Source organism: Anticarsia gemmatalis, chromosome 16 (assembly GCF_050436995.1).
Source record: "Anticarsia gemmatalis isolate Benzon Research Colony breed Stoneville strain chromosome 16, ilAntGemm2 primary, whole genome shotgun sequence".
NCBI lineage: Eukaryota > Metazoa > Arthropoda > Insecta > Lepidoptera > Erebidae > Anticarsia > Anticarsia gemmatalis.
Window position 1 is genome coordinate 8,594,022 of NC_134760.1, and position 25,322 is coordinate 8,619,343.

The window sequence follows — 25,322 nt, forward strand, 5'->3', positions numbered from 1 at the left end:
GCCTGTTAATACCTTTTGGAACTACGTCTACCTGACAATCCCTTAACCCTTTATAAGCCTCTAAATCTGCTGAAAATACGCAATTTTATTACATAACAACCTTTTGATACACCCACTAGCTACGAATATTATTTTTTGTAAGCATTTTGTAGGCGTTGAAATTTTGGGTCTAATGTGAAATGGATATGGCAGGTATTACGTCTATGAAACGCTAAATCTACGGGTATTTTGTACATGACTAAAGTACTTTATAGACTAGATTTTTCGATACTCTAAAATTCGGTATTTTAAAATATATGTTCTCTTACATTAGGCAAATTTTTGACCCTTATGCAGGCTTTAGTATATTTATGATTCAAGATTCTATACGAAAGATCAGACGTTTAGATTGTTGGCTAGTCAAAAAAAGTCGATCAAAATTATTTTGTAATATTATTTGTCTCACTATTGTTTGTACAACGAAATGTATTGTTTTCTTCATTTCATTTTGCAAACGAGTGAAAGAAATAAGTCCTGAAACATACTTATTTATAACGAGTATATTATAAGAATATATAAACATATATTATTATAATATACTCGTTATAAATAAGGAAGTAAATATGTACTAAAATCGAATTTACAAATCTTCCATCTCTATAAGAGTATCATGCGGTTTCATCAAGCTTCCTACCACAAATTCAACCAAAATATCAAATAATTAATGAATTTCACAGCTAAATTATTTAGTACGTATCCTGCGGTTACGTGTTCATGTAATTAAGTACAAATTCTCATATACTTATGCTACATCTGTTATGAACGATCAGTCAATACGTACATCAATCAAACCTGTCAAGTTTGCTTGAACATTATTTTTGGTCAATATTTTTCTAGTAGTTAGGTATTGGAATTGAGTTTGGTGTTAGTGATTAATCAAGACTAGTTGTGTTGGTATTTCGTTTGTTAGGAATACGATTTGGTGTATTTCGGTAATTGTGTTATGATGAACTTAGCGAGACGAAAATAGAATGTTGACTCTTGGAATTCATAAATAGGTACAAAGTAATAGTACTTTCTATAGTAATTGTACGGGTTGATGACCGTACATACGCTGACTCAGCTCATACGCCGACCCAGCTCATACGCCTACTCAGCATTTACGCCAGACGCAGTAACAACCTGCGTCACTTAATATTGTGCAATACCGTCTATATTAATGAGAAATTATGTAATAATTAGCGAGTACCTCTTAACTTTACGCAGTGAAAACTATCAAGGGAAGACTAGCTACCGTTATTTATTGTAACTTTACTCTTTAACTTTAACTTAATATACAGTTTTTAACTTTGTGGCTATCTTTCTATTAGTGCTCCTAAACTTAACTTAACTCTACTTTACTTTACTATTAGTGCAAGTGTGTGAAGCTAACTGGCCCACACAGTAATAATAAGAAACTTCTTCGTTATGTTTTTCCATTGATTTTGTCAATCAATCAATTTTATCCTAAAATGTAATATGACCAAATACTATTTCAGAATTTCTGACTTAACTATTTGATGATGACATGCTACATGCTTCAAAACATCTCTACCTTTTCTCTACTCAATCGTAATACCTCTTTTTACAAACCACAATTGTACCGATTCAGTAAACATTAATTTCACGTGTCAATAAGCAGCTCATCAGCGTAGACACAAAGCACATACTGATAGCAATCTCTAAACAAAGTTGACCCGAACCCCTAATCGTATTAGCACATTCATACGAGGCGCATAAAATTGCTCAAATATCTTTATCAGGCGCTCGCGTTGTCGGTCAAAACCAATCATGTGCATCACACGCGAAAATCAACCTTAAAAATACACGTTACGCTTCAAATTTGTTTGCCTTTATGTAAAGTTTACACCACCCGGTTTTTGTTTCATTAACAATGTGCTACAAAGCAAAATTAACTGTGTTTTACTAAAAATAGAGTGGAAAATTACTTGGGATAGTTTTCCCAGCCTGTTGGGTAAGGAGTGCAGTATACTATGGTGACGTTGGGCCTTATTGTCAGTGTCACGGTGTTGGAGAATACTGCCGCCGGAGCCGCGAAGATAAGCGCCGCTGCCCATATGAATGTAGCGCAGACTAGCGGCAACTTGCGGAGCTGTAACAAAGTTTCAAGTTAGAACAGAATATTATACTTAGTACTATTACTTAGAGAAGTTATCCGTCTTACAAAAGATATCACTTGCCTTAGCGGTAAACAAAATATGTGGAATTCTCCTATATGAAGAATGCCTAGTATTTATTTCAACAGTTCTTATAGAAATGCAAAGACTCCAACGCGCACTTGATAATCATGGTGGATTCAAACTCAACCTCTTTCTCATTTTGGAAGCAGAAATTTGCCCAGAGATGTGATTTTCTACAACTATCGACTATGGACAACCAATTAGCTACCGAAAAAGTATGTATGAAAATTAATTATGACCTCTAGCTGACGCATCTTACCCTAGGCACTCGATAGTATAGACTGAAGAGAATTACGCTACTGTAAGAGATAGTAATGGGTTTAAATTATCCATATGGTAGTATCAATCTAAATCGCAATCACTGCAAGTCCGAAGTGTGTCAGTTGTCTGACATGAGATCCAAGTTCTACCGACAGAAAGAGATAAACTACAACTTTGTATGGCGCTATCTCATTCTAACAGTAGAACTTCGATTGCTTTAGCATGTATGTTGGCAGTTGCTCATAATAGTTGGAGGACTGTTGAACTGTGAACTAGTTAGTAGGTGTTTGTTTGCTGATGTTAAGGTGTTCTAACGACTGTTTGCTTTGTGGTCTCTGGGAACTAATGCAGTTTGTTTTGTAGCCTTGTCTGGTTTTTATTGAAGTTGATGTTAATGTTAGCAAAGACTAGTTTTTGTGCTGTTAATTTACCAGGTTTTTTTTGTAGAAAAAAAGCGTAGTGGATGCAGTTAATTACTTTTTGTAACAGGAGTTCTTGGATAAAATAAATTATAATTTATATAGACCATAATTTTAAGGACATACGTAGATTCTTCTACATCAGAAGAAAACATTAATGGTAGTCAAATTCTTATATCGCGGGCATTAAAGTAATTTTTCGTTGTAGTGGAAGTAGAGAAATCGGGAAACATAATCTTTGTGAAAATCCAATAAGTACTATTTTTATTTAGCTCTCAAATTGAATGTTATAAATAGAAAAATAAATAAACGTCTATCTCCGAGCCTGTGTAGGTAAGTGTAATTCAATCGGTTTTCACCGGCCGGATCGGGTGACACAAATGAATACCCTGAGACGACACGTTTCAGTAGAAATATAGAAGCAGTGATTCACAGCCTATGGTCTGTACAACTAAGCTTAACTAAGCTTCTGGTAGCTCGTTTCAACACTATCGACTACCGACAACCGGTTTGTCATCGAGAAATGTTGTATGAAAATCTAATCAGTGCTTCTAACGGACGTGGTAAGAACTATTTTGGCAGAACATTCTAAATGTCAAACTGACAAATTGGATACTTGACGGTACCTACCGTACAGAATCGCGCTACTGTACCGCAAATCTGTATAGTCTGTATGGTCGAGTACCGAGAGTTTGACATTTTAAATGTACCTACTTACTGCCAAATTAGTTCTAACTCTCGATTTTTGTGTAATAATGTAAAATATAATAAGTATTAATAGATAGCCGGTGGTCGGTAGTCGATAGGAGTGGAGAATCCAGCTACTGATACTTAATCATAAGCCATAAAACTGGTTTAATCTCTAAAATAGTGAAAAGTTGAACAGTCTCGAGGTAACAACACCGATATAATATTCATAGAACGAGGTATAGTGCGTGTTTTAATCAACAAGATCCTTGTTAATAGTTGATAGTACTCTCACGTTTGTGGTTTATTATAATAAATATTATACCTAGTTGTATGAATTTTAGACTTTAACAAATGATACCTAGTTAGATTTCACGATATCTGCTAGTAGTTACTAAGGCAAACAATAAAAGTGTATTTGATGTAGACTACCGTATTTTAATGAACCCATTAACGTCCAATTGCTGGGATTTGAGTCCACCACTAGTCAAGGGCGGGGATGCATATCCTCGAGAACTGTTTTTTTTTCTGTTACTTCTGTTTGTTCTTTCATCTCTTTTATATATGGAAATTCCCAACTTTCACACAAACTTACCATAGACTTGGTTATAATGTGTATTTACCATAATAATATCTTTCGAGTATTTACAGTCCATCAACTTTCTTGTTAAATATCCTTACATTAAAGTTTAAAACTATTTAACTTGAAACATATTTCACAAAATCCCGACAAAGTGATATTTCAAACACGCTATCCATTGCTCGTTGTACAACGCAATCTATCACTTACGAAGCACGTACATCGGACACCGATAATAAAATACGTATTTCCTCACCTGTAGCCTTCTAAAAGGGTTTACGATGGCACAGTATCGTTCAGCTGAGAGAGCAGTGAGAGTGAATACGGATACTCCTATGGACACGTCCTTCCCTGCTTCCGATATTCTGCAGATCAGTTCACCCCAAGGCCATGATTCGAGTGTGTAGATGATTGATACGAATGGCACGCATATCAGGATGACCAGAAGATCTGCTAATGCTAGGGAAAAGATGTACCTGTGGAAAATAAATGTGTGTTAATCTGAGGTTTATAGAAATTTATAAGTTTCATTGTTTGAAGCGTGAATGGTTTGTTAATATACTACGATGTTTTGAAAGAATACAGCAAATACATTGCTGATTTGAGAATCGCTTTCCAGAAAAGCAAACAAAATTCCGTTTCTGTCGTTTCTTTTTAATTTCTTGAACAGAGTATAGGCTTAAAAATATTTATTTACTTTATGTGTATTTTTTTTTAACAAGGTATAAAAATAAACTGTAGCTTTATAAAAAAACAATGTTTTACCCTTTATCTATACCAAGTACATATTTGACCTGAATATTTAAAACGAAATTGTAGGTAAAGATCGTTAGATTGCCTCAGGCATAAAAGAAACAAGCATTTGGCAATCTACAAAATTTAAAAAGGTTTAAATTAATCAGCTATATTTATGAATAGTATAATAGCGAATGATTCTATTTCTGTGTGAATGTAGCTCAATTAGGCCGAAACTGCTGAATGGATTTTGATGAAATTTAGAACGCAGTTTATAAATTGATATTGATTGTACCTAAACTAGTTATATAGTTTGGTGTAAATTAACCTAGATGTAAGACACATTGTACAATTGTTTGTTTTCCCTAATATAGTAAAATAAAATAAAAAATAATGAATTGGCTTAGAACATATTTTAACGCCGGGTTTTTTTTTTCACGCGAACGAATTGGCGGGTAAAAGATACTTGAATTATAATTAGTTTTTAAGATTATTAAATTAAAGGTCATAAATCTCTCAAAACAAGGGCAACTATCTAGAACATTCCCAAAGTTTTCAAGCCGTCGAGTTTCAACTGTTAGAAGTATGCTAATTTTGGAATCTGTGATAAAATATTCTAGGGTCTAGCCTCTGTGATTGTGGGACGCTTTTATTAATATTTCAGTACGGTACCTATAGTCCTACGACTTTCTACTCTCGGTATGTTCAATTTATCAACATACATCGTTATTATTTTATCTGTATATTACCAAAACAAAGTGCATCAAAAAGGTCATCTCTAAAAGCCCGCGAGTCAATGATGTTATAAATTCTGAGTTGTACTTAACTCCGCCAGGTGCAAATTTCACAAACAATACTCTATCTACTAAATCGTTGGATTACATTATTTGTCTAGGCTACGAATTAAAATTAGGTACTAAAAATCGTTCAGTCAATATTACTATCTAGTACGATATCAATCAAGTCTTAAAGCCGTTGGTAAAACGAGATTTAACGGCTTATCGCTATTACAAACCAATCGTCTGAACTTGATTGTAGAATTTGATTTGAGGCCCGATTTCAAGAAATTTGTATTTTTATCACCTTGTCACCTAAAAGCCTGTCTCTTTTGAGAACACAGATAAGTATTACTTTTACTTTTTAACAGAATCTTACTCTGACAGTTTCAGATTGCAAATTGGTAACGTATAGAGTACCTATTATATGTCTATAGGCTCTCTTTGTATTGCGTGGGACTTGTAATTGGCGAAACGTGGTTTGGCATACACTTTTACTTAGGCCTACTGTTATAACAGGAGTATTGATATGTAAGTGCATATGCCACGATGATTAAGCGGAATGCCGCAGGTACATCTGGCCTGGACCCACAAATGGTGGGTCCATTGTTAGGAGTTAAGGTGCAGGACACACAAATTTGAAAAGAAAGAGGGGAGGCCTCTGCACACACACATAAAGTGCTTCAAAAAAGGCATCTTTAACGCAAAGAGGAGCTTCCACATGTATGATATTTGTTTAATATAACCACAGATTGTTGTAAATGTCACAAAAAGGAAATTCTTCAAACATTCTCGTGGGACAACCAAACTAAAATACACGTCGTAAAGAATGCCTTTGGCTAAGAGAAAATTACAGACAAAAAGTATAGTGGGAATGCAAAAACATAGGAAACGTGTTTCGGGGGAAATATGGCTTCTGGCAAAGACATCTTACGACAGCAATTGACTTGTTTCCGAAGCGGATTTATCGCAATATTCTCCTTGTATTTTACTAGAGAGAATATAAAATAATAGAAAAATTGTTTACAGCTACTGCTGTTGAGGGACGAAAAGATTTTTCTTTTTATAAAAGGCAATTGATACAGGGATAGCCAAATGGTTTATTTAAACTTAAGTCACCTACACAAGCGACTTTTGAAGCTATGTGTGTATTATTTTCATTGGCCGTCTATAGGTGACAGTGAAGACTATTTATAAAAGTTGTTACACTGTACTGCCGACCTCAGTTGGACAACACGAATTCGAAATAATTATCACTTGCTTCATAGTGAAAGAAATCATTAGAAAGAAACCTTACTAAACTGAGACCTACATCAGAATGGAAAACTAGTAAAATGTGAGAGGTAAAATATGTAATGTATGGGATGTTTCATCATACAATGCATCATGTTTTAACAGAGTTAGGAGCATAAAGCACATACTGTGTACCAGGATTACAGTTTTGAAAACACGTTCTATGTTTACTAGTTGTTCAGCTTTGAGCGATGACTGAAGTTAACATTTATTATCATGTTGCATTAAGCTATGATACTGATGAACCATATTTATGTTACTTTAAGGAAATGTTCATATTGAATATCTTATTCAAATTTTGAAGCTTCTAATGCTTTGTTTTGATAATAATGTATGCTCATCGTGTAGTACACGTTTGAATTTTCATGGAAATCATCAAATATAACCTAGGGCGCTTATACATTTTGCTTGTTAAATATTCTCGATAGGAACCTGATAGTTGTTGGTGAAAGCATAAAATTGGCATTTCCGAGTTATTTACGAGTATTCTGTTTACGTTGTGATTAATTAAATAAATAAATATCTCTGGAAAACTGACACACTGCAATTTAATTCCCAACTAAAAATATTTATTCCACAGACTTTTTGCAAATTAGTTAGTCGACAATTATTACGATTGTTGCTCTAACAAGTATGTAAAGCTTTAAATCATTTCCATAACCAATTTGAGTACCGCTTAGAACCTTAGTTAAAGAATAACAAAACAAAATAAGTCTACTTACGTATTAGGTGCATTCCTCATGCCCCTATGCCGTACATACACGATGACCAGTGTTCCATTCCCCAGTACCCCTACTATAAAGATAATAGCAAACAACACTGGCACGAGGTACGTTTCTAAGCGCTCCTCGTACGGTGTGTAGTCGTCTGTGGAGTTGTCATCGGTGAAGGAAGCTAGGGTCGAGTTCTGTGGTGATGAATACATGGTGATCTGTGGACAAAGAAAAATGTGTTTAAGCATAGAATTGTATAATTGTGTTTAGGATTTAAAGTGGTAGTAGCCCAAAGGCAATAGCTTCCTTTACATACACACTCTATCGCACATTCTTAGGAGCATACAGGATTACGCGTGGGAAAGCAACGCGGTCGCCGCTCGCGATTTTCTTCGCGGTCTTGACAGATGAGCGCGGTGCGTAGTCTTTTCTTTCCCTTTACTCGCGCGCTCTTTCACCCGCGATTGTTGTTTTATGCGCGATAGAGTGTGTGTGTGTAAAGGGAGCTAATGAGCTAAAGTCTGAGACCAATGAAAACTACAGCAAAATTTTCTACGTTCGGTACTATCGTAGCTTTCGAAAATCTTAGTAACTGGGAAAAATATAGTTCTTGCGTAATACAAGAGACTCTATTATGAATATAGCCGTTTTATATAAAGTTTAGGTAATCTTAGGTCATGTCGTGTGACTTGATATATTTAGGAGGTCGTCAGTTCGAAACCTATCCCCATAAACCCACCCCTGCTCTATACTGAAAGAACAAGCTTATCTTTCAAAAGTGTGCATTTTAATTAATAATAAGTTATCGCAGTTAAAACGGATTTTTAGAGAATAAATTCCTGCCATTTTAATGATATATACTTTTCAAGTTATAATATCAGAGGGAATGTACAGTGATTTCAAAAAGTAATACACGAACATTCTGTAATATAGCCGAATGTTGAGCGGTAAATTAAAAAACTTATTACAGGAAAATATCATATTTTGCTCCTTTCTAACTTAAATGAGATTCTGATATAAATGAAATGTAAGTAATAAACCAAATTATACGTATCATATTTGGCAATAAGTGGATTCAAGTTCAAAAATATATGTTCGGTTACATTCTAACGATTATACGACGATTGATACTTTCATATACTATATACATATAAGAAAGTGTCAAAACAACGACCATTATAATGCTTTCTTATACTATATACATACATATAAGAAAGTATCGAAACAACGACCATATCATGCAAAATGCAGGTAAATTAATTTTTATGACATCATCGTACTGCTTACACAACCAATTTCTAAAAATTACTTCACATAAAATACCTCTTAATATGCGATATAAAGTGCAGATTAATTTTCCAATAAAGATTCATATTCGCCAGTTTGCTAGTGCCGGAAAAGCGTGCTTTTGTAACTTAATTTAATAAGACTTTTACTACCTACATAATTAACCTGGTAGATAAGACCACAGCCTCTCCTGAATAAGAGCACTGTTAGCCGAATGGTTTAAGTTACACCTCCCACGCAAGTGGTTATAGAGGGTTCGTACCCGAGGCAATACACCAATGACTTTTCAGAATTATGTTCGTATTAAAAATAATGATCACTTGTTCCAACGGTGAAGAAAAACATCGTGATGCAATTATGCATGCCTGAGAGTTCTTCAGAACAGTTCATGAAGGTACGCAAAGTCCCCAACCCGCACTTTGCCAGTGTGGTGGACTTAAACCTTACACAACAGCTTGGCTTAATCCTTTCCATAGTACGGGAGGAGACCTTTGCCCAGCAGTGGGACATTAATGGGCTAAATTTATTTATATTTACGTTATTTATCTTCTGATTAATACAAACTCACATAAAACGTCCTGTTTCCAATGTAATTCAGTGTTAACTGAGAAACTTCTAACTTTGCTCAGAGGAAGCACTTACATCCTAACTAAAATAGCTCTTCCGCTGTCAGGATAATATAATACATGCTTTTAGCATTGTTCGGTGAACTAATATGATTGTATGCGTGTATAAGCAATCTTCTAGAAATCAAGATGCTTGCAAATAATTACAACAAAATTATATAAAACTAGCTGATCCGCGCAACTTCGCTTGCGTCACATAAGAGAGAAAAGATCAAAATTTTCCCCGTTTTTGTAACATTTTTTACTTGTACTCCGCTCCTATTGGTCGTAGCGTGATGATATTTAGCCTATAGCCTTCCTCGATAAATGGGCTATCTAACACTGAAATAATTTTTCAAATTGAACTCTTCAGCTTTATAATATTAGTAAGTATAGATAATAAGGGAAAGCAAACTTAGTGACTAACGAATCATTTAAAAATAACTCCTATTTTATAATCCCTTGACAAAACAAACAAAAAATTGAATAACACGGACTAAATTGCACGAGCGTCAACTCGTATTCAAAATGAATATGCGCATTCAGACCGCAGTAATCTTCACGGGGCGTGCAAACCAAAACTTTAATTAAACTAAAAATATTATAGTCTGACAATTTAGTAGAGAACTTTGGCAGCATTTATCTATATTAACATGATAAGTTCTGTGTATTTTCAGAATCTTCTTCCAGTCTAATGGTTAGTGGTCAACCTAGTGTCAAAGTTGTTTAAGCTGCCCGGAGGCCTTTGACGTCGCTTTTCGATTATTATCTTTATTGACAACAACCGGGACCAACATTTTCGTGCTCGAAGCACGGAGAAGCCCAGTTCAAATACCACTATGCGGTCACCCATCTATGGAATAACCGCGCAAAGGTTTGCTTGACACACAGACCGTTTACTGACCGGTGAGTGCTACTGGGTATTGAATAAAGTCGCTATATCAAACCGACCACGATCAGCTGCAAGCCTTTGTATTATTGATGTCCTTCAGCTTTTTGTGTACCTCCCTCAGCGGCAAACGCTGCATACAAGGCTTTCTACTGAGTTGTTGGACTATAGTGAAACAAAACATCAAAAGTCTAGACAAAATTTTCATCGTGCATTTAAAATGAGTTGAGCTTGTTATGCGATGGCACATAGAGACACTAGGGACAGTGGTAGTAGCATTTGGACTGAGGTACTATTGTTTACGTAAATCAGTTGAACAAAATTTTGTAGACTCATTATGTGAACCACTACTAATTGTTTTGGTGAGTTTTTCGAAAGCAACACGAATTTTTGTCGTGACATTTTATTTTAATTAATATGGAATCTTTTGTCTTGTTATTTTTATTACAAAAACTGTTATGTTTTTGTCCGTTTGCAAATAAAATTTTACAAAAAATACAATATACTGACTATTTCAAATACTTTGTAAAAAATTTTTGAAATAAAGGATATTTTGAATTTGAATTGAAATGTGAAACAAACATTTCCTTACAAAATTATTTTTGCAATAGATTTCCTAGACCTAGTTATAAATATGGATTCGTGAACTGATTTCAAAATTATTAACCCATACATTTATCCTTGCAGATATGGGAATATTATTCATGACGGTATGGTCCCAAAACCCCACACTTATGTAAAACGCTCGACAAAGGTCAAGTGCAAATACTTGGATACCATAGCATATAAAAGGTTCTCAAATAGGACTCGATCATACCGCAGTTTGTAAATTAAATGTGTAGGAAAATTATAACCTGAAAAAGATTACGTCTTTCAAAAAAATATAAAAAATCATAATTTATACTATCGGCAACCGAATAACTGTCGTGAAATATGTGAAACCATGATCACCGTTTTCCGCAAGAACTATTTTTATCAAGTTTAAATGACGTATTCTCTCATCTCAATAGAATTGAATGTGGGATTTCGCGCTTCAAACCATAACTTGAATTCGAAATTGTATCATTTGCATAAAATTCGTATTATATCCCGTACTGCAATACAATTTTACACACAACACGTATAACAACGTTTAATATCAATATGTATCTCAAAGATTTAATTGTAGCTAGTGGTGACTAGCTACAATTATTTTCATTTCTTAGATTAGGGAGCTGGTTTCCTATTATTATCCACAATTGACAATTGGCTAGTTAAGAATTTTGTTTGTAAATTTGAGTAGCATCTCTAGCGAGTTTCATAGAAACTGATTTTGCAGTACATTTTAAATATCAAACTCTCGATACTCGTAAAGTGTAAGGTAGAAAATTGCGCGATTGATGATGAAAAATAAATGCTGCAAATAAAACGCCACTCTGGATCGACCTTAACACGCATTGAATACCCAGTACTCAAGCGATGGAAACGCACAAATACATATAATACCATCAAACATCTCATGTCATTCCACGCGAGTCAATACGACGCCCACTCCAGGATCTATGGCGTAGAGCTCTGAACGTGGGAGAATCGATTAGTACGTATGACAAAATAGATGTGCAGTGTTAAGGGAATGTGGAAATAAGTGGGTGGTAGGAAAATGCTAATAATAAATTGAATGTGGAAAAGGCAGGATTTTTCTCGATAGATAGAAGGCCGACTGAAATGTGAAAGCAGTGGGAAAAGATTTCCATCTGTAGAATTTATTAGCACAGTGTACATAATAGTATATTTTTTGCTTGTTTTAAAATAGTGATAAAAATCAAAAGAAAAACATTTACTTACTAATTTAGGTCAAATGTGTGTAATGTAACACTTAAGATAGTCGTTACAATTACTGAATCTTCAATTAGCTCGGAGGTAGAGCCTTATGAGAATTGTATTATGATATTGGTAGTATCTATGTAAATTCAGGTGTCAACCTTGTAAAATCATGGTTCTACCGTCATACATAATATTGCGGTACAAATATTCTAAGTGTCTGTATTTTGAGTAGTCAGTAAATAGGGTTTTCATTGGTAAAAATGAACCGAGTCAATCGAGATCGAGAACGAGACCTTCAAATACATCAAGTATGTAACCCTAAGTACCTAATATACTGCGTTTCATAAAAGTCAACTCAATGAAAAAAGTAATTCGACGTTATGAGTTTTTGCGCCCTCTAGCTATTTTCGAAAGAATTATAAGTGACAACCACTTAGTCATCATAAAAATTTACTTTGCGAGGCAACATTCCCTAAGGTCTGAAATTATGTGGTAATACACCAAGCATTTTTACTTAATAAAACTCTTGCATAAGAGTCATAACTTGTTAAAATGTTCATTACTAGCTGGTATATTTAAAATTTTGCGTTATTGTTGTTACATGATTAGTCGGTTAAGCAAGGTAAGTAACCTTAAAGCGGACTATCCATAGATGGGTGGCCGCATGGAAGTATTCGAGCTGAGTATTTCTATGTACTGATCTGGTACCATTTAAAATTACAGTCGTAATCCACGTCTAGTCAATGATTTTTACAGTAATAAAGACTTTATGGACATAAATACTGTAATTACGGTTTGGTATAAAAATGTTTTGGTAGGAAAAAAAAGGTATAATTTAGGAGGATAATTTAAACCATATAATTTAGACATGTAAACGAAAAATACGGCTATAAAACGGGAAATAAACGCTGAATAAGTTATACGAAAGCAGATTACAATATTACTCGATATAATAAAATTATTACCAGCAAAAAAAAGACAGTAATGGTTCGATATCATACATAATAGAACATCCAAAAACCAATTTACATAACTTTAAAGTTTTTATTTCTTGTTTTAAATGAAACACTGTTTTGGATTCAATTTCACAAAAAAGAGCGATGTATGAAACGCGAGCCTTATTTGCATGTGCAGCCAGTTTTCAGCTGACCAAAGTTGACATCATTTCATAGTACGCTTGCATAAAAATAAATAAAACGTTGCGTGAATTTAAAGTGCTGTATGCATAAACTTTTGATAATGTCTGTCTATATTTTTGAGAGCATAGCATTTTCTGATTGCTCTGTTCGGACACAGAAAATTCTTATAATTTATTGTTACCTGATGTTCGGAGCAAATAAATAAGAAGAATCATTGTCTTTAATCTCTACTCATGGAACGAGGCAGAGATTAAAAAGGTATATAATTTTGATTAGTTATACTTATACTAGCATTACAAGTAGTAATGTAGGTATCATAAAATAAAATCAATGCCAAACTAAATCAGATAACTGACTAGGGAATTGCAACAATAACAAATACACAGGAAAAAACAAGTCAAACAGACTTCAGTCGATAAAAAAGCAATACTTTTGTTACGACTGGACGTAAATCAAACAAAGCCCTTGTACTCTCTCATACCTATATTAAACTCGAAAGATCGACTTTCCATAGTAGGGGTAAGATATGATTAATCACACTCGGTGTCACGTAACATGTTTGGTAAAACAATGAAATTGTACCTTTAATTCTCGAAGCACGATAACAAACAAATTAGTTAACTCGGTATAATTAAATGAGTTCTCATTTTAGATAAAATTACTAAAACAATGGATAGATCTTGTTTTACAATTAAAACTATTCGCTTAATTTGAATTGTTTTACTACTCTTTTGTGTTGAATATTAGTTTATTTGAGTAGACATTTTATCATTTGTAATTATGTTGCCCTATATTCGACAGTGTTACGAACAATTATATATTTTAGTGACTAATGATCATGAGTGTTTAGAATCTACAACTCACATGCATAGATAATATCACGCCTGTTATATGCGAAGGTGCAGGTAGAGGTGAATAGTCCACAAACTCGATATTCTTATTAACTCAAATCAGCGATATCCTCGATATGGTATCATATTATGTGAATGATGCGGAAATTTGTAGAGATCTTAGCAAGGCGTAATCTTTGTGTCTCTGCTTACCGGACTCCTAGGTGAAAAACGGTTTAATGTGTGTATTATAATAATTAGTAGGAATCTGCTGTACATTTAATGCATGCACAATTGATTTTATTGCCGTACTTCATTATTGAAAAAGTATAATAAATATTGTCTGTCATATACTGTATTCCTTTGATTGAATATCCGAACCTGTTCTGGCTTTGTTTACTAACAGCAACAGTTTGCGATCCTAACAGTATCTCTATCTGAATTTATTCAGCGCATCAAAAATATTTTTTATAGATTTTGAAGTGAATGGTTTTGATCCGTTTCGATTTTGTTTTGTTTGAACAGACAGTGAACTGAATGTTATGTGTCGACAACCTGTTAGGGAGATATGGATATCTGAATATTGTTTCAGAAAATACTACGTGAGGTATTATTATTAAACATTTACCGAATGCTTTTCAAGATAGCCTAAATGTTAGTAGAAAAAGAATAACATATTAACTTACAAAAAATACAGCGAAACATATAACAATAGAAAAACTATGTATACAACCAAAAATAATCGTTAACATCATAGTCTTAGAATAGTACTTTTTTTCAAGTTACCAGATTGTTTTATAAAGTTTTCTGGCGGTAAATTTGCAGCCGCTACGGCAGTTCAATGTTACGGCTCCGTAAATGACAATAGGGTGTCGAAGTTTATAGGTATTATGTTATAAAATTAAAACATATTGGCATTAAGCCAAACGCTTTTTAACGTAACTACTAACGTACTACTTAATTGGGCATGCTCAGACCTAATGATGTTACATCACACTTTCAGTAGAAATCTATACTTCTATACTAATATTATAAAGCTGAAGAGTTTGTTTGTTTGTTTGTTTGAACGCGCTAATCTCAGGAACTACTGGTCCGATTTGAAAAAAGCCTGTTTCAGTGTTAGATAGCCCATTTATCGAGGAAGGCTATAGGCTACATATCATCACGCTACGACTAATAGGAGCTGAGTACCAGTAAAAAATGTTTCGAAAACGGGGAAAAAATTCACCCATTCTCTCTAATGTGACGCAAGCGAAGCTGCGCGGGTCAGCTAGTACAGAATTAAACGTACGGTATGAAAAATACTTGCGTCTTTTTGCAACTTTAACAAAGTACTCAACTGCATCACAAGACGTAAGTGGAAACAACCAAACATCAAAAGCAAAAGATCATAACTCTATAAAATATCGGTACAAAAGAAACGATAACCTTTCCGAAAGTGGAAATTTCCGTGAGTCTTATTATCTTCCAATGAATAAAATATCTATAATAGGGTATATTAATAATGGCAGTTTGGTTCGCTTTTGATAAGAATTCTTTAGACGATGCTAAGAAACGTCTGAAAATAGAACAGGCTTACTACCGACACTCGAATTCGAATTCAATCATATCGGATTCGAGCTAGTAATTTCAATTGATGAAACGCAGATGTAAAAAAATACATTCAAATCTAGTACCTCCTTCGTTTTGATGTCGGTATAATTTGAATGATACAATCTAATATAACAATACAATCTAATATAATAATACAATCTTATAATCTAAACTATGTTTGATCATCGGTTAGTTTGGAGTTGCAGATTATGAATCGTTTCGAATTCGAGAGCCGAGAGTAAGTCACTAGCCAGCAGGAAGGCTTTTCTTAAAACTGGTACAATTACAAGATTGCTTGAACTAATATTGTTACCGTTTCAATATTTAGATTTGCTTTAATTGTTACGTCTCGCTTTATCTTTTTGAAATGTTTGAGTCTGACAACTTATTTTGTCGTAGTCTGTATTTTAGAATTGTTGAGTGCTTTTCTTTTACTGAAAAGGTCAGATTTAGTGAATATCATCGAGTATGTTCGTCTGTCAAAGGATCGAGTATACAGAAACGGTTTTTATTCCTATCGAGATGTAGAAGATTGATGTAGCCAACACTGCTACAGGTTTGTGATTTAAGATAATTTGCATAAAAACTTTTAGCCCCTATTTTACCCCCTTGGGGGTAGAATTGATCAAAATCCCTTCCTAGCGGATGCGTACGTCATAACATGTACATATGGATTGGCCTGTGCGTTAATAGATCACTGTGTCAGTCAGTCAGTTTTGACCACCTTTAAGTTATACTAAGATATCATATTAAGATATCATGAAAATATATAAATATTTTTTTATAACCGCAATACATTTAGGCGCTCTTTTGCGCTACGTCAATTTCTCATTGCATCAATTGGTATAGCCCACGTCAATCAACCAAATGACTGTCATAACCTAAAAGGAAATTACTAGTTATGTCGTCACATAGCAACTATTTCATGATTCACTAAGGATGATCGCCTAATTACCACATCATTATGACATCATTTTAATTAAATTTTCCCCTAAATGTACTGCTGTTTAAGTTGAAACTAAATTCTGGTTTACGCTACGTAGAAAAGGCAACAATGATGACGGGTAAAATCTATTACTGATTTTTATATAGGTAGCTATAATTTCCAAGAAAATATCAAATCATTGTTGATAAGATGAAAAGTGTTAAGATGAAAAATATCGCAATTTTTGCGATATTTTTATTCAACGCACATAAAATTGGGCTTAGGGATATTCAGAGACTAGAGAGGGAGAACTGTATATTTGAGTGTGGTATATAACGAGTAGAGAAAATACACAATAATATTATTTTTAAGTAAACAAGATCATCTTTTATTCCCTTTGACTATTGATAACCATAATACCTTTTTTTAAATTGTCATTTCAACGACAGAAACTCGATAGTATCGTATCGATCATCTGTCATTGCATACTCTATAACTAACCCAGTACAGAAACCAATTTTACTCTTAATAATATACCATTTAGTTGGAAAGCTAATCAGACACCCCGTCACTTACAAAACGGGAGCAATGACGTTGCGACTCAAACACTCGAATTATAATAAGCTTTGAAACCCAAATATTCTCGTTCACACGTCCTTATTCAGGCATTATGTTCAAGAGCCGAGTCAATTACTGTCTATGACTCGTACCCGTTGACATGACAGCCGCTATTTTTGCCTGTTTAATACGATTTTGTACTGAAAGGGGAATTTTCCTTATTTTGCGCCGTTAAAAGCGTTCAGCCGAGACTTTTTTGTTGTTAGTCTTGTTTTATTGTGTTGATCTTGTTTGGAATAATTAATTGTATTTATATTATACTCAGGATTTAGTCGTTAACAAAAGCTATATTGTTTGATTTTTCATGGTGATTTGTGTAAATCGAACGTAATGTTGTAAGTTATTATTGCGCATCACAAGAAATATACAAATATGCAGTAATCAACGTTACACAACAAACTTAGTAATATGTCTGTTTAGTGTGTACTTTGATTTTAAAAGCTTTGAAATTAGAATTCTTTTTTTTTAAATGGCTACCGTAGTCGTGTTTCCACTAAAATAATAATAATATGCAAATAGAAAATCTAGAGCATAACGGAAAAACACTCAAGTTTTTGATCATCTGTAATTGAAAACAAATACAAATAACGACCAAATCAATTTTCACGCGTAACTGAGCCGTTACGTCATCGAATTAAAACCTCCCGTCTCGTAGAAAAAAAACATTTATGTAACAATTTTAACCTGACAACGGCGTGCCTCCCACAATGCCTATTCATTTCCATAACAGATTTATTCACTTATATAAATGTCAAAAACACTGTATTGTTGTGTGGCGTAGATACGACGGGTTATGGACGAGTGGACATATCCGAAACTGTCCGACGCAGATATAAGGCTTGTGGACTTACTTTGATACGCGATACATTCGTCATTATTATGTCAATTGCTGGTGACTGTGACGCGATTTACTCTATAGTATTTGCTTTAGGGTATCACGAAATTCAGTTTAAATACTGTTATGAGGGATCGTTGTGGCTTAAAAGTTGTCGTGGTTCGATTGTTCTCTTTTAGATGGTTTGGTCGGGTAGAGAGATTAAGTGAATATACAGTAAGTAATATAATCTGCCGTGAAAACGTAAATAGTCTTAGAAAGGGATACAGTTATACACAGATGATATCGATGTTGTCTTGCAATAAAGTTAGATGTGTAATAATTGTAACTAGTGGCCCTGTATAACAAGATGTATGGATGTATGTGAATGATGCAAGGGAAGTTTGTATGGATCGTAGCAAGTGACGATATTTGGTCTCTACGTACGTGCAAAAGACGTCATTTTTCTATTCTTTGCGTAAATTAAAGACGGCGATTTTCAGTTATAATATTCGTTATTTCATACGTTTTCATACACAAAAGGAGAATGTTAGAGGAAAATGTATGAAAATGCTGAAAACGCAATAATGTGACCGTAACTATTAATGCTAGTGTGCGTACATGTTAGTGCGTGTGTGGATTATTGCTGAGATTTAAGGGTGAATTGATTGGAATGGGAGTATGACGTCATATAAATCAGTGCCTAATACTTATAGTATATTGAAGGTCTCCATAGTGCAATGGTTAATGTGAAGGTCGAGGATTCGATTCGAGACACAACACGTCACACAACTGTTTGGAACTTGCGCTCGGTCGTGTTGGTCTACCGTCCCAACGGATTACGTTTGTAAAGAGTACCTATGTTCTAGGCAAACATTTGGCCACTGTAAACAAACTGCCGTTCCATCCTAGAGAGACTTTGGTTAGTTTCATTGCTGGCCGTGTATCAGTGAAGGAATTTCCTTATTAAATAAATTGTCGAAAAACAATATTTAAAAATAACTGTTAGTTTTATTTTTACAGTCGGACTTTAGACTAGGGAGAGCTTGACATTTAAATTGGCATGTGAAGAAAATACTTCAAAAGCACAATAACGCTTTTTTATGGTCGGCACTATTAAGAAAGCACTATTAAAAATGTCAAACATTTAAAAAAAAAGGAGGAAGGAAAGCCAAAACCAAAGGAGCTAATCACAATCGTATAACTAATTAACAAATAAAAGGTAATCACAATTTCATACCAAATTTTTTATAACTGTCTGGTTGTCGATTATCGGCAGTGGTAGACAATAACGCTACTGATCAGGTTTTCATACAAACTTTGTCTATAGTACTGCCTGTTGACAATCCTACTACTGTATGTATAACACGAATAAAAAATCCCCATAAGGTTGAACACTGAACATCGGTGTAGAGTACCAAAATAAATATTGTGACATCCATCACGCGGCTTGATATCAAGTACAATATCAAGTTGCTCACGTCAATTTACCGCACAGGAAAAATGCTTGTCGTGTCCTATTATACTTTTATCCTTTTTTACCCGTTTCCCTGTTAAAATTGGATGTTTTGAATAATGCTTTATTGAATAATGTAAAATTAAAATCGGTGCTATATCTACGGAAAATTTACTTTGTTTGTTATGTTTTCATAGCTAAACGGATGAATTAATTTTGGAATGAAATTGGGAATGATTATCTACTAAACAAAATACAGTCTTGAGAAAAGGCCACTTACAAAAGTTGTTTAGGAAAATATATTTGAAATACGTAAAAAATATCATCAATATAACATTTACACATGTCGGAAAAAAATTAACTATGGAGGGAAACCGCTTGAAATATTGAGGATAGCTTATTTAACTGATAGGAAACACGCTTCACCTACTAAAAATTATTTCAGTGAATTAAGATAATATGTTCAACATTTAAAGTAGGTATCTTCCTTCCATGGCCAATATTTTTTTACACTGTTTGCATACAATTATAATTGTATGTCTATTGTCTATTTATAATTTAGACAATAACAAACAAAGACTCACAAGGTACATCAAATGTTGAACATTCTAATTTGACGGCAACATCTCAAATTACTTGGTAGACAAATGTTTTAATTACTCGACGCAAGTGTATGTACTTTAATTGTTCATTTGAGAATACATTCTCTAAAGTAATTACCTTTGTAATTATAACTTGTAATATGTAGAGGTTCTTTAATTGAACAAGCTTGAACAACTTCAAAGTCTTTAGTGCATTCTGGACCTGTGAAAGTCTGGGGACTGTCTTCTATGTTCAAAGTGCACTGTGTTAAAATTTGGATCTAAAAATTTATGCTAAGGAGTATATGTTTCTTTGTTCTGGAAAGAAAATCTCAGTAAATGTTGAAAGTTATTTTTTATTTGTTTAACCTACACTTAAATAGACAATGAAATAACAGTAAGTTTTATACATTTTTTTTCCTGACGATATTAAGTTATGAGAATTTTATAAGACGATATCCACATCTATATATTTTATAAAATGCTTCTTATATTTCCGCCAAAAAAGAAACGAAGGCCCTTTGTAATAAAAAATAAGCTCGATATAATTCTGTCCCGTCATGACTTTTAAATTATTTCAAACTGAAACTATATAACCATTTATTTGCTCAAAATATGGGTAGATAAAGGTGCCTGGTTACCGAAAACTCTTTCTCTGATGATAACCATCATACATGCCACGAAAACACTCAAACTCGAAACCGTTAACCATGCAAAGTTATTTTACAGGAATTTTCCCACCACATGTAGGTATTTGTTTCCAAAGCATTATAAGAAAACATTTACCTCTAGCTAATATAAACATCGCCATAAAGCAATAAACCACAAGTCAAACCGCTTGCGAACAAAACATGTAAACTTTCTCAAGTTATCATTAAACTCAGCCGCGAACCTCAAATTCCTTTACAAAACTTATTAAAATTAGCAGCGGAGTTTCACAGGTGCTAATTTCGTTATATTGCCTTACTTTGTTTTAAAATTAATATAAAGTTTACAGGCGTATAAAGATCAAAGGATCGTGAAGAAACAAAACATTTATACTGCACGGGCGCAGTGGTTAACTTGGTTAACCGTAGCGCAGTGTGTTGTGGGTTCGAATTTCACCAAGGACAAAAATATCTGGGTGTCCTATGTGATGAGCACGAGTATCTCTTCTGGGCATTAAATTAATCTGTAGATGTAAATATGTATTTAGGTATATAATACATTTCTATTTAGCGCGACAAAAGTTTACTTTATGGATCGCAGGTTATATTGTTTTATCCGCCAAATGTGCAGTCAATGCACTAAATACACATTTAATTTTGATCATTATAAAGAAACTCCTTTCAAGAACAATGGCCTGTTTCAATGGAACTGGCTATCACAGCCTAGAATTGGTATACGATCCGCAATATCACCTAACTTTCGTGTTTTAAAATTAATATAAAGTTTACAAGCGCATAAAGATCAAAGGATCGCAAAGAAGGCAGCTTTATTGGTGCTATAAAACGTTGATACAGACCATTCGTTCTGACATATTAGGATTTTATATTTTTTACGCTGTTTTGCTACTTTGTGTAAACGATATTGTTGATGATCGAGTAAACAAGTATTAGGAAGATAACATTATGTTTTAATATATAGATATTTTTAGCAGAAGTTTATGTCATCGTGAACTGGCATCAGCTTTGATAATACTGATATTGCATTGATTGGAATAAAATCTAGTAACCTAGTAACTAAATAATAATTGACAAATTGTAAAACTCAGCTGTGTATCACGTATTGTTTTTGTTGTTTGTGCAAATTAGTCTACGGTTATATTTTTAAACCAAATTGTGCCTAATTCTGAAAAAAATGGCATAACATGAAAACACTATTTCCTATCCGCAACAAATCAATAAAACAATACCCTATACTGATAAATACCGGCCTTTAATAATAAATTAAAAACCGTACCGACCTGATGAAAACGTAGCAATATTTCTAACACATAATTGCTTCCCAATTCGTATCTACGTTCCATTATTCTTGTTGTTGAATACTGGCCTAAAACACCTCATAAATATAAATTAAAAAGAAACAAAGTTCTCAACTGTAATTGGCAATATTTTTTCCTTTTTAGGACACGACTGGAATTTAAATTGAGAGACGACTACAGGTGATTCATTAGGTGTTAGTTTTCAGAATATTAATAAAAACTTATCGGTGGATTCGTTATACTATGACTAAGTAATAAACCAAATTTTTTATTAGGCTGTTGACAATAGTTGACATGCCATGTTATGTTGTCCGATAGTCTTTTTTAGTATAATATGTTACTGAGATCGGCACTAAATCTATTCGAGAAAAAAATCTTAGCCGTTTAAAACCACTAGGATCTTTAATTGCTGAGACATAATCAAGTTTATCCGACTTTAACTAACGTTCCGTCAAACCAATGATTACAATGGCGTGGTTAAGGCATTTTCTACACATGTACTAAGCCCATTTTCCCAACATTTTAATTTAAATACAAGCACATTTAAAACCCAAATCCCTTTTTAAAACAGCTTCATTTGCAACAAACACAAAATTACTGGCATTGAAACAAATGCGGTTCACACAGTGCTAAAAGTGCTTGTGAGAGCGACAACTCCGAATGCAGCGTAATGAAGTGTCACTACGGATTCTTTGCTCCAATGCCGCACATGTTTTTGGGAAATGTACCAACTGATTTTAGCGAGATTTCACTTTGGCTTGTTTAGTTAAAATGTGTATTCATGCATTTCATTATTCTGTTTCATTTTCTTAGGTCTAAATTGTTATTTTAGACGAAAAAAACTTTATCACATGCATACATAACACCACGGCTCTATCTCCGTATATAAAAGAACAGCCTTCAGTGTTTATGTGCACTAAAAGTTTTTTTAACGTAGCTATCAACTACTACACCCTATTACCTTATTATTAAAGGTCTTGTAAGCTCTAAATAGCTATACTTTGTCACTCATACCTTAAAAATTGTGAAAAAAACTTTATAACCACACAACTTTATAATCAGTAGGAGCTTACACAACGTTTATAATAAGACAATATAAACATATACATAGCTCGACTAAGTATGTTATTTATAGATCTAAGTGTAGTTATATTGGAAATATAGCTTCCTAAATCTACAACTTACTAACGTCCTAATATATTCAATACTACATTTCACGGAATAATGTTGCCGAATTACGTAGATATTTCAGAACATTTTCCAATTTAGAGAAATGTCGGTGTTCGATATTCTAATACTTCCTCGGCATAATATTTTCATAAAATATCGGTAAGGAATATTGAATGGTTAGCGATATGCTTATTTTGAGTCAAGTGGGTTCGGCATTATGATGATTTAGCTTTTGAGACTCGAGAGAACTTGAGATATTCAGGTACCATCATAATTTTGAAGTATTCAAATAGACGGTCGTTTTACTTGAGGTAGATTAAATGAGATGAGAAATAGGTACCCTTTTCATGAGCGTCTTCGTCATAGCTGTAGTAGGCAGATTATAATGCGTTGTTTTACATCGTTCATGTGTGGAGATATGATAAAAATGCTTATTTTTCAATGCTATGACTTCGAATTAATCCTTAACTGGTATCGGGGTATCAAAACGGCACGTCCCCTAACACCGAATGGGAATTAAGATACAAACATAATTAAATGAGGTAAATTTTAATTCTCTATACTTGTATGTATGTTATGTAGCTCTAATTACACCCCATAAATGAAATAATAATGATAATCTTCAATTAAACTCATCTACTTGTTTCTTTTGTCTTACAAATTTATAATTGCAATAACTCCAATGGTCTGTATTACCTACTCTGAAGTTCAAAGATAATGTGTCATTTGTTGTATACAATTGTTCATTTATACTCTTATAAATATCCCTATTATTTCCTGCTAGATAAATAAAATAATACAATGAGTTTACTCATTTTCCTTTCAAACACTGAACAGTGAGCCATTGGATGGTGCAACATTGTAATTGCAATATAGACATTGCAAGGTAAAATAAGTTAATTAACGCATTTTTAATTCCCGTATTCTATTATATAATATGCATTGTAATTACTTGTAGGCGTGGTCATATGTCAAATTGAAAACAAACGAAGAGGCAATAATAAAACTAGGTTTAGCAAGCGGCCTCATCTGTGGCTTTTTTTTGAGTAATATAGTCTTTCTTGGGATATGGGGCGGGAATTGGTCAAAAACTACCTGTTCGCGGTCCACACTGGGCAATGGCTCTAGCTGGCAAAACGTTCCCGACAATCATGGTGCGCTGAACTGTTCCTCGTAAATCTCCCAGCGAAATTTCCTGTGATAAAACCACTATGCTATATATTTGAACTGCTCATCATATTACCTAGGCAAATTTTTATTTCAGTCTAGTTGTTTACTTTCGTTTTAACAATACATTCGCAAATAGCGACGATGAGTACCGCTCAATCGAAAATATCTTCAACTTCGATATTGCAAAAAAAGTTAAATTCATCAATATATACATTTTCTAAGCTTCTTGTTCTATTTAATACCAAGGATTCAAATCACAAAAGTAAAATAGAACCAGATAGAAACTGGCGACAGTAATATAGAATTAGCGATTTAACAATCAATTCGCCACTTGGTTCAACGATCACTTTTTTAAATAAAACTAGAGTAACGTAATCAATTTAGCAAATACTAGAATTCTATCTCCGTCTTTCGAACTGCATTTAAATGTCAAATGTCAAGAGCTGCAATTTTCTACGAATATAAATTCTTCGATTTGAAGAAGACTCATTCCGTGTGTCGTGGCTTTATTGAATCCACGTCAAGTAAAGGATGTGGAAGGAAATTGTTACATGGCATCCGAGTAATAGGATTTTAGAGCAATTCTCTTAACACGGTTTGCGGATATTTTAAATTAAATGCCTGTCAAGGGACTATTGTCGATCCGTAGTAATAAAATTTTGTATGGTGTAGGAGAAGTAATTTGAACTGAGAAAGTTTTGAATTTTTTTTGGTAGAGAGTCGGTGAGAAACTTCGATACTTGATAAAACATTTTAAAAAATCGGTTGTATGCCATCATTCCCCTTTTTAGGATCA

At 33.7% G+C, this 25,322-nt stretch overlaps 1 protein-coding gene across 1 annotated transcript in view; it reads right to left on the reverse strand.

Moving 5' to 3' along the window:
• The window catches only part of LOC142979536 (neuropeptide CCHamide-2 receptor-like), a 93,564-nt gene that overhangs the window by 17,897 nt on the left and 50,345 nt on the right, over nt 1–25,322 (reverse strand). The window contains exons 2-4 of the mRNA XM_076124490.1: nt 7,693–7,901; nt 4,423–4,642; nt 1,968–2,131 (exon numbers count right to left, since the gene is read on the reverse strand). Coding sequence (XP_075980605.1) covers nt 1,968–2,131; nt 4,423–4,642; nt 7,693–7,895 — 587 coding nt within the window. The 5' untranslated portion in view covers nt 7,896–7,901. The remainder of the gene's footprint in view (nt 1–1,967; nt 2,132–4,422; nt 4,643–7,692; nt 7,902–25,322) is intronic.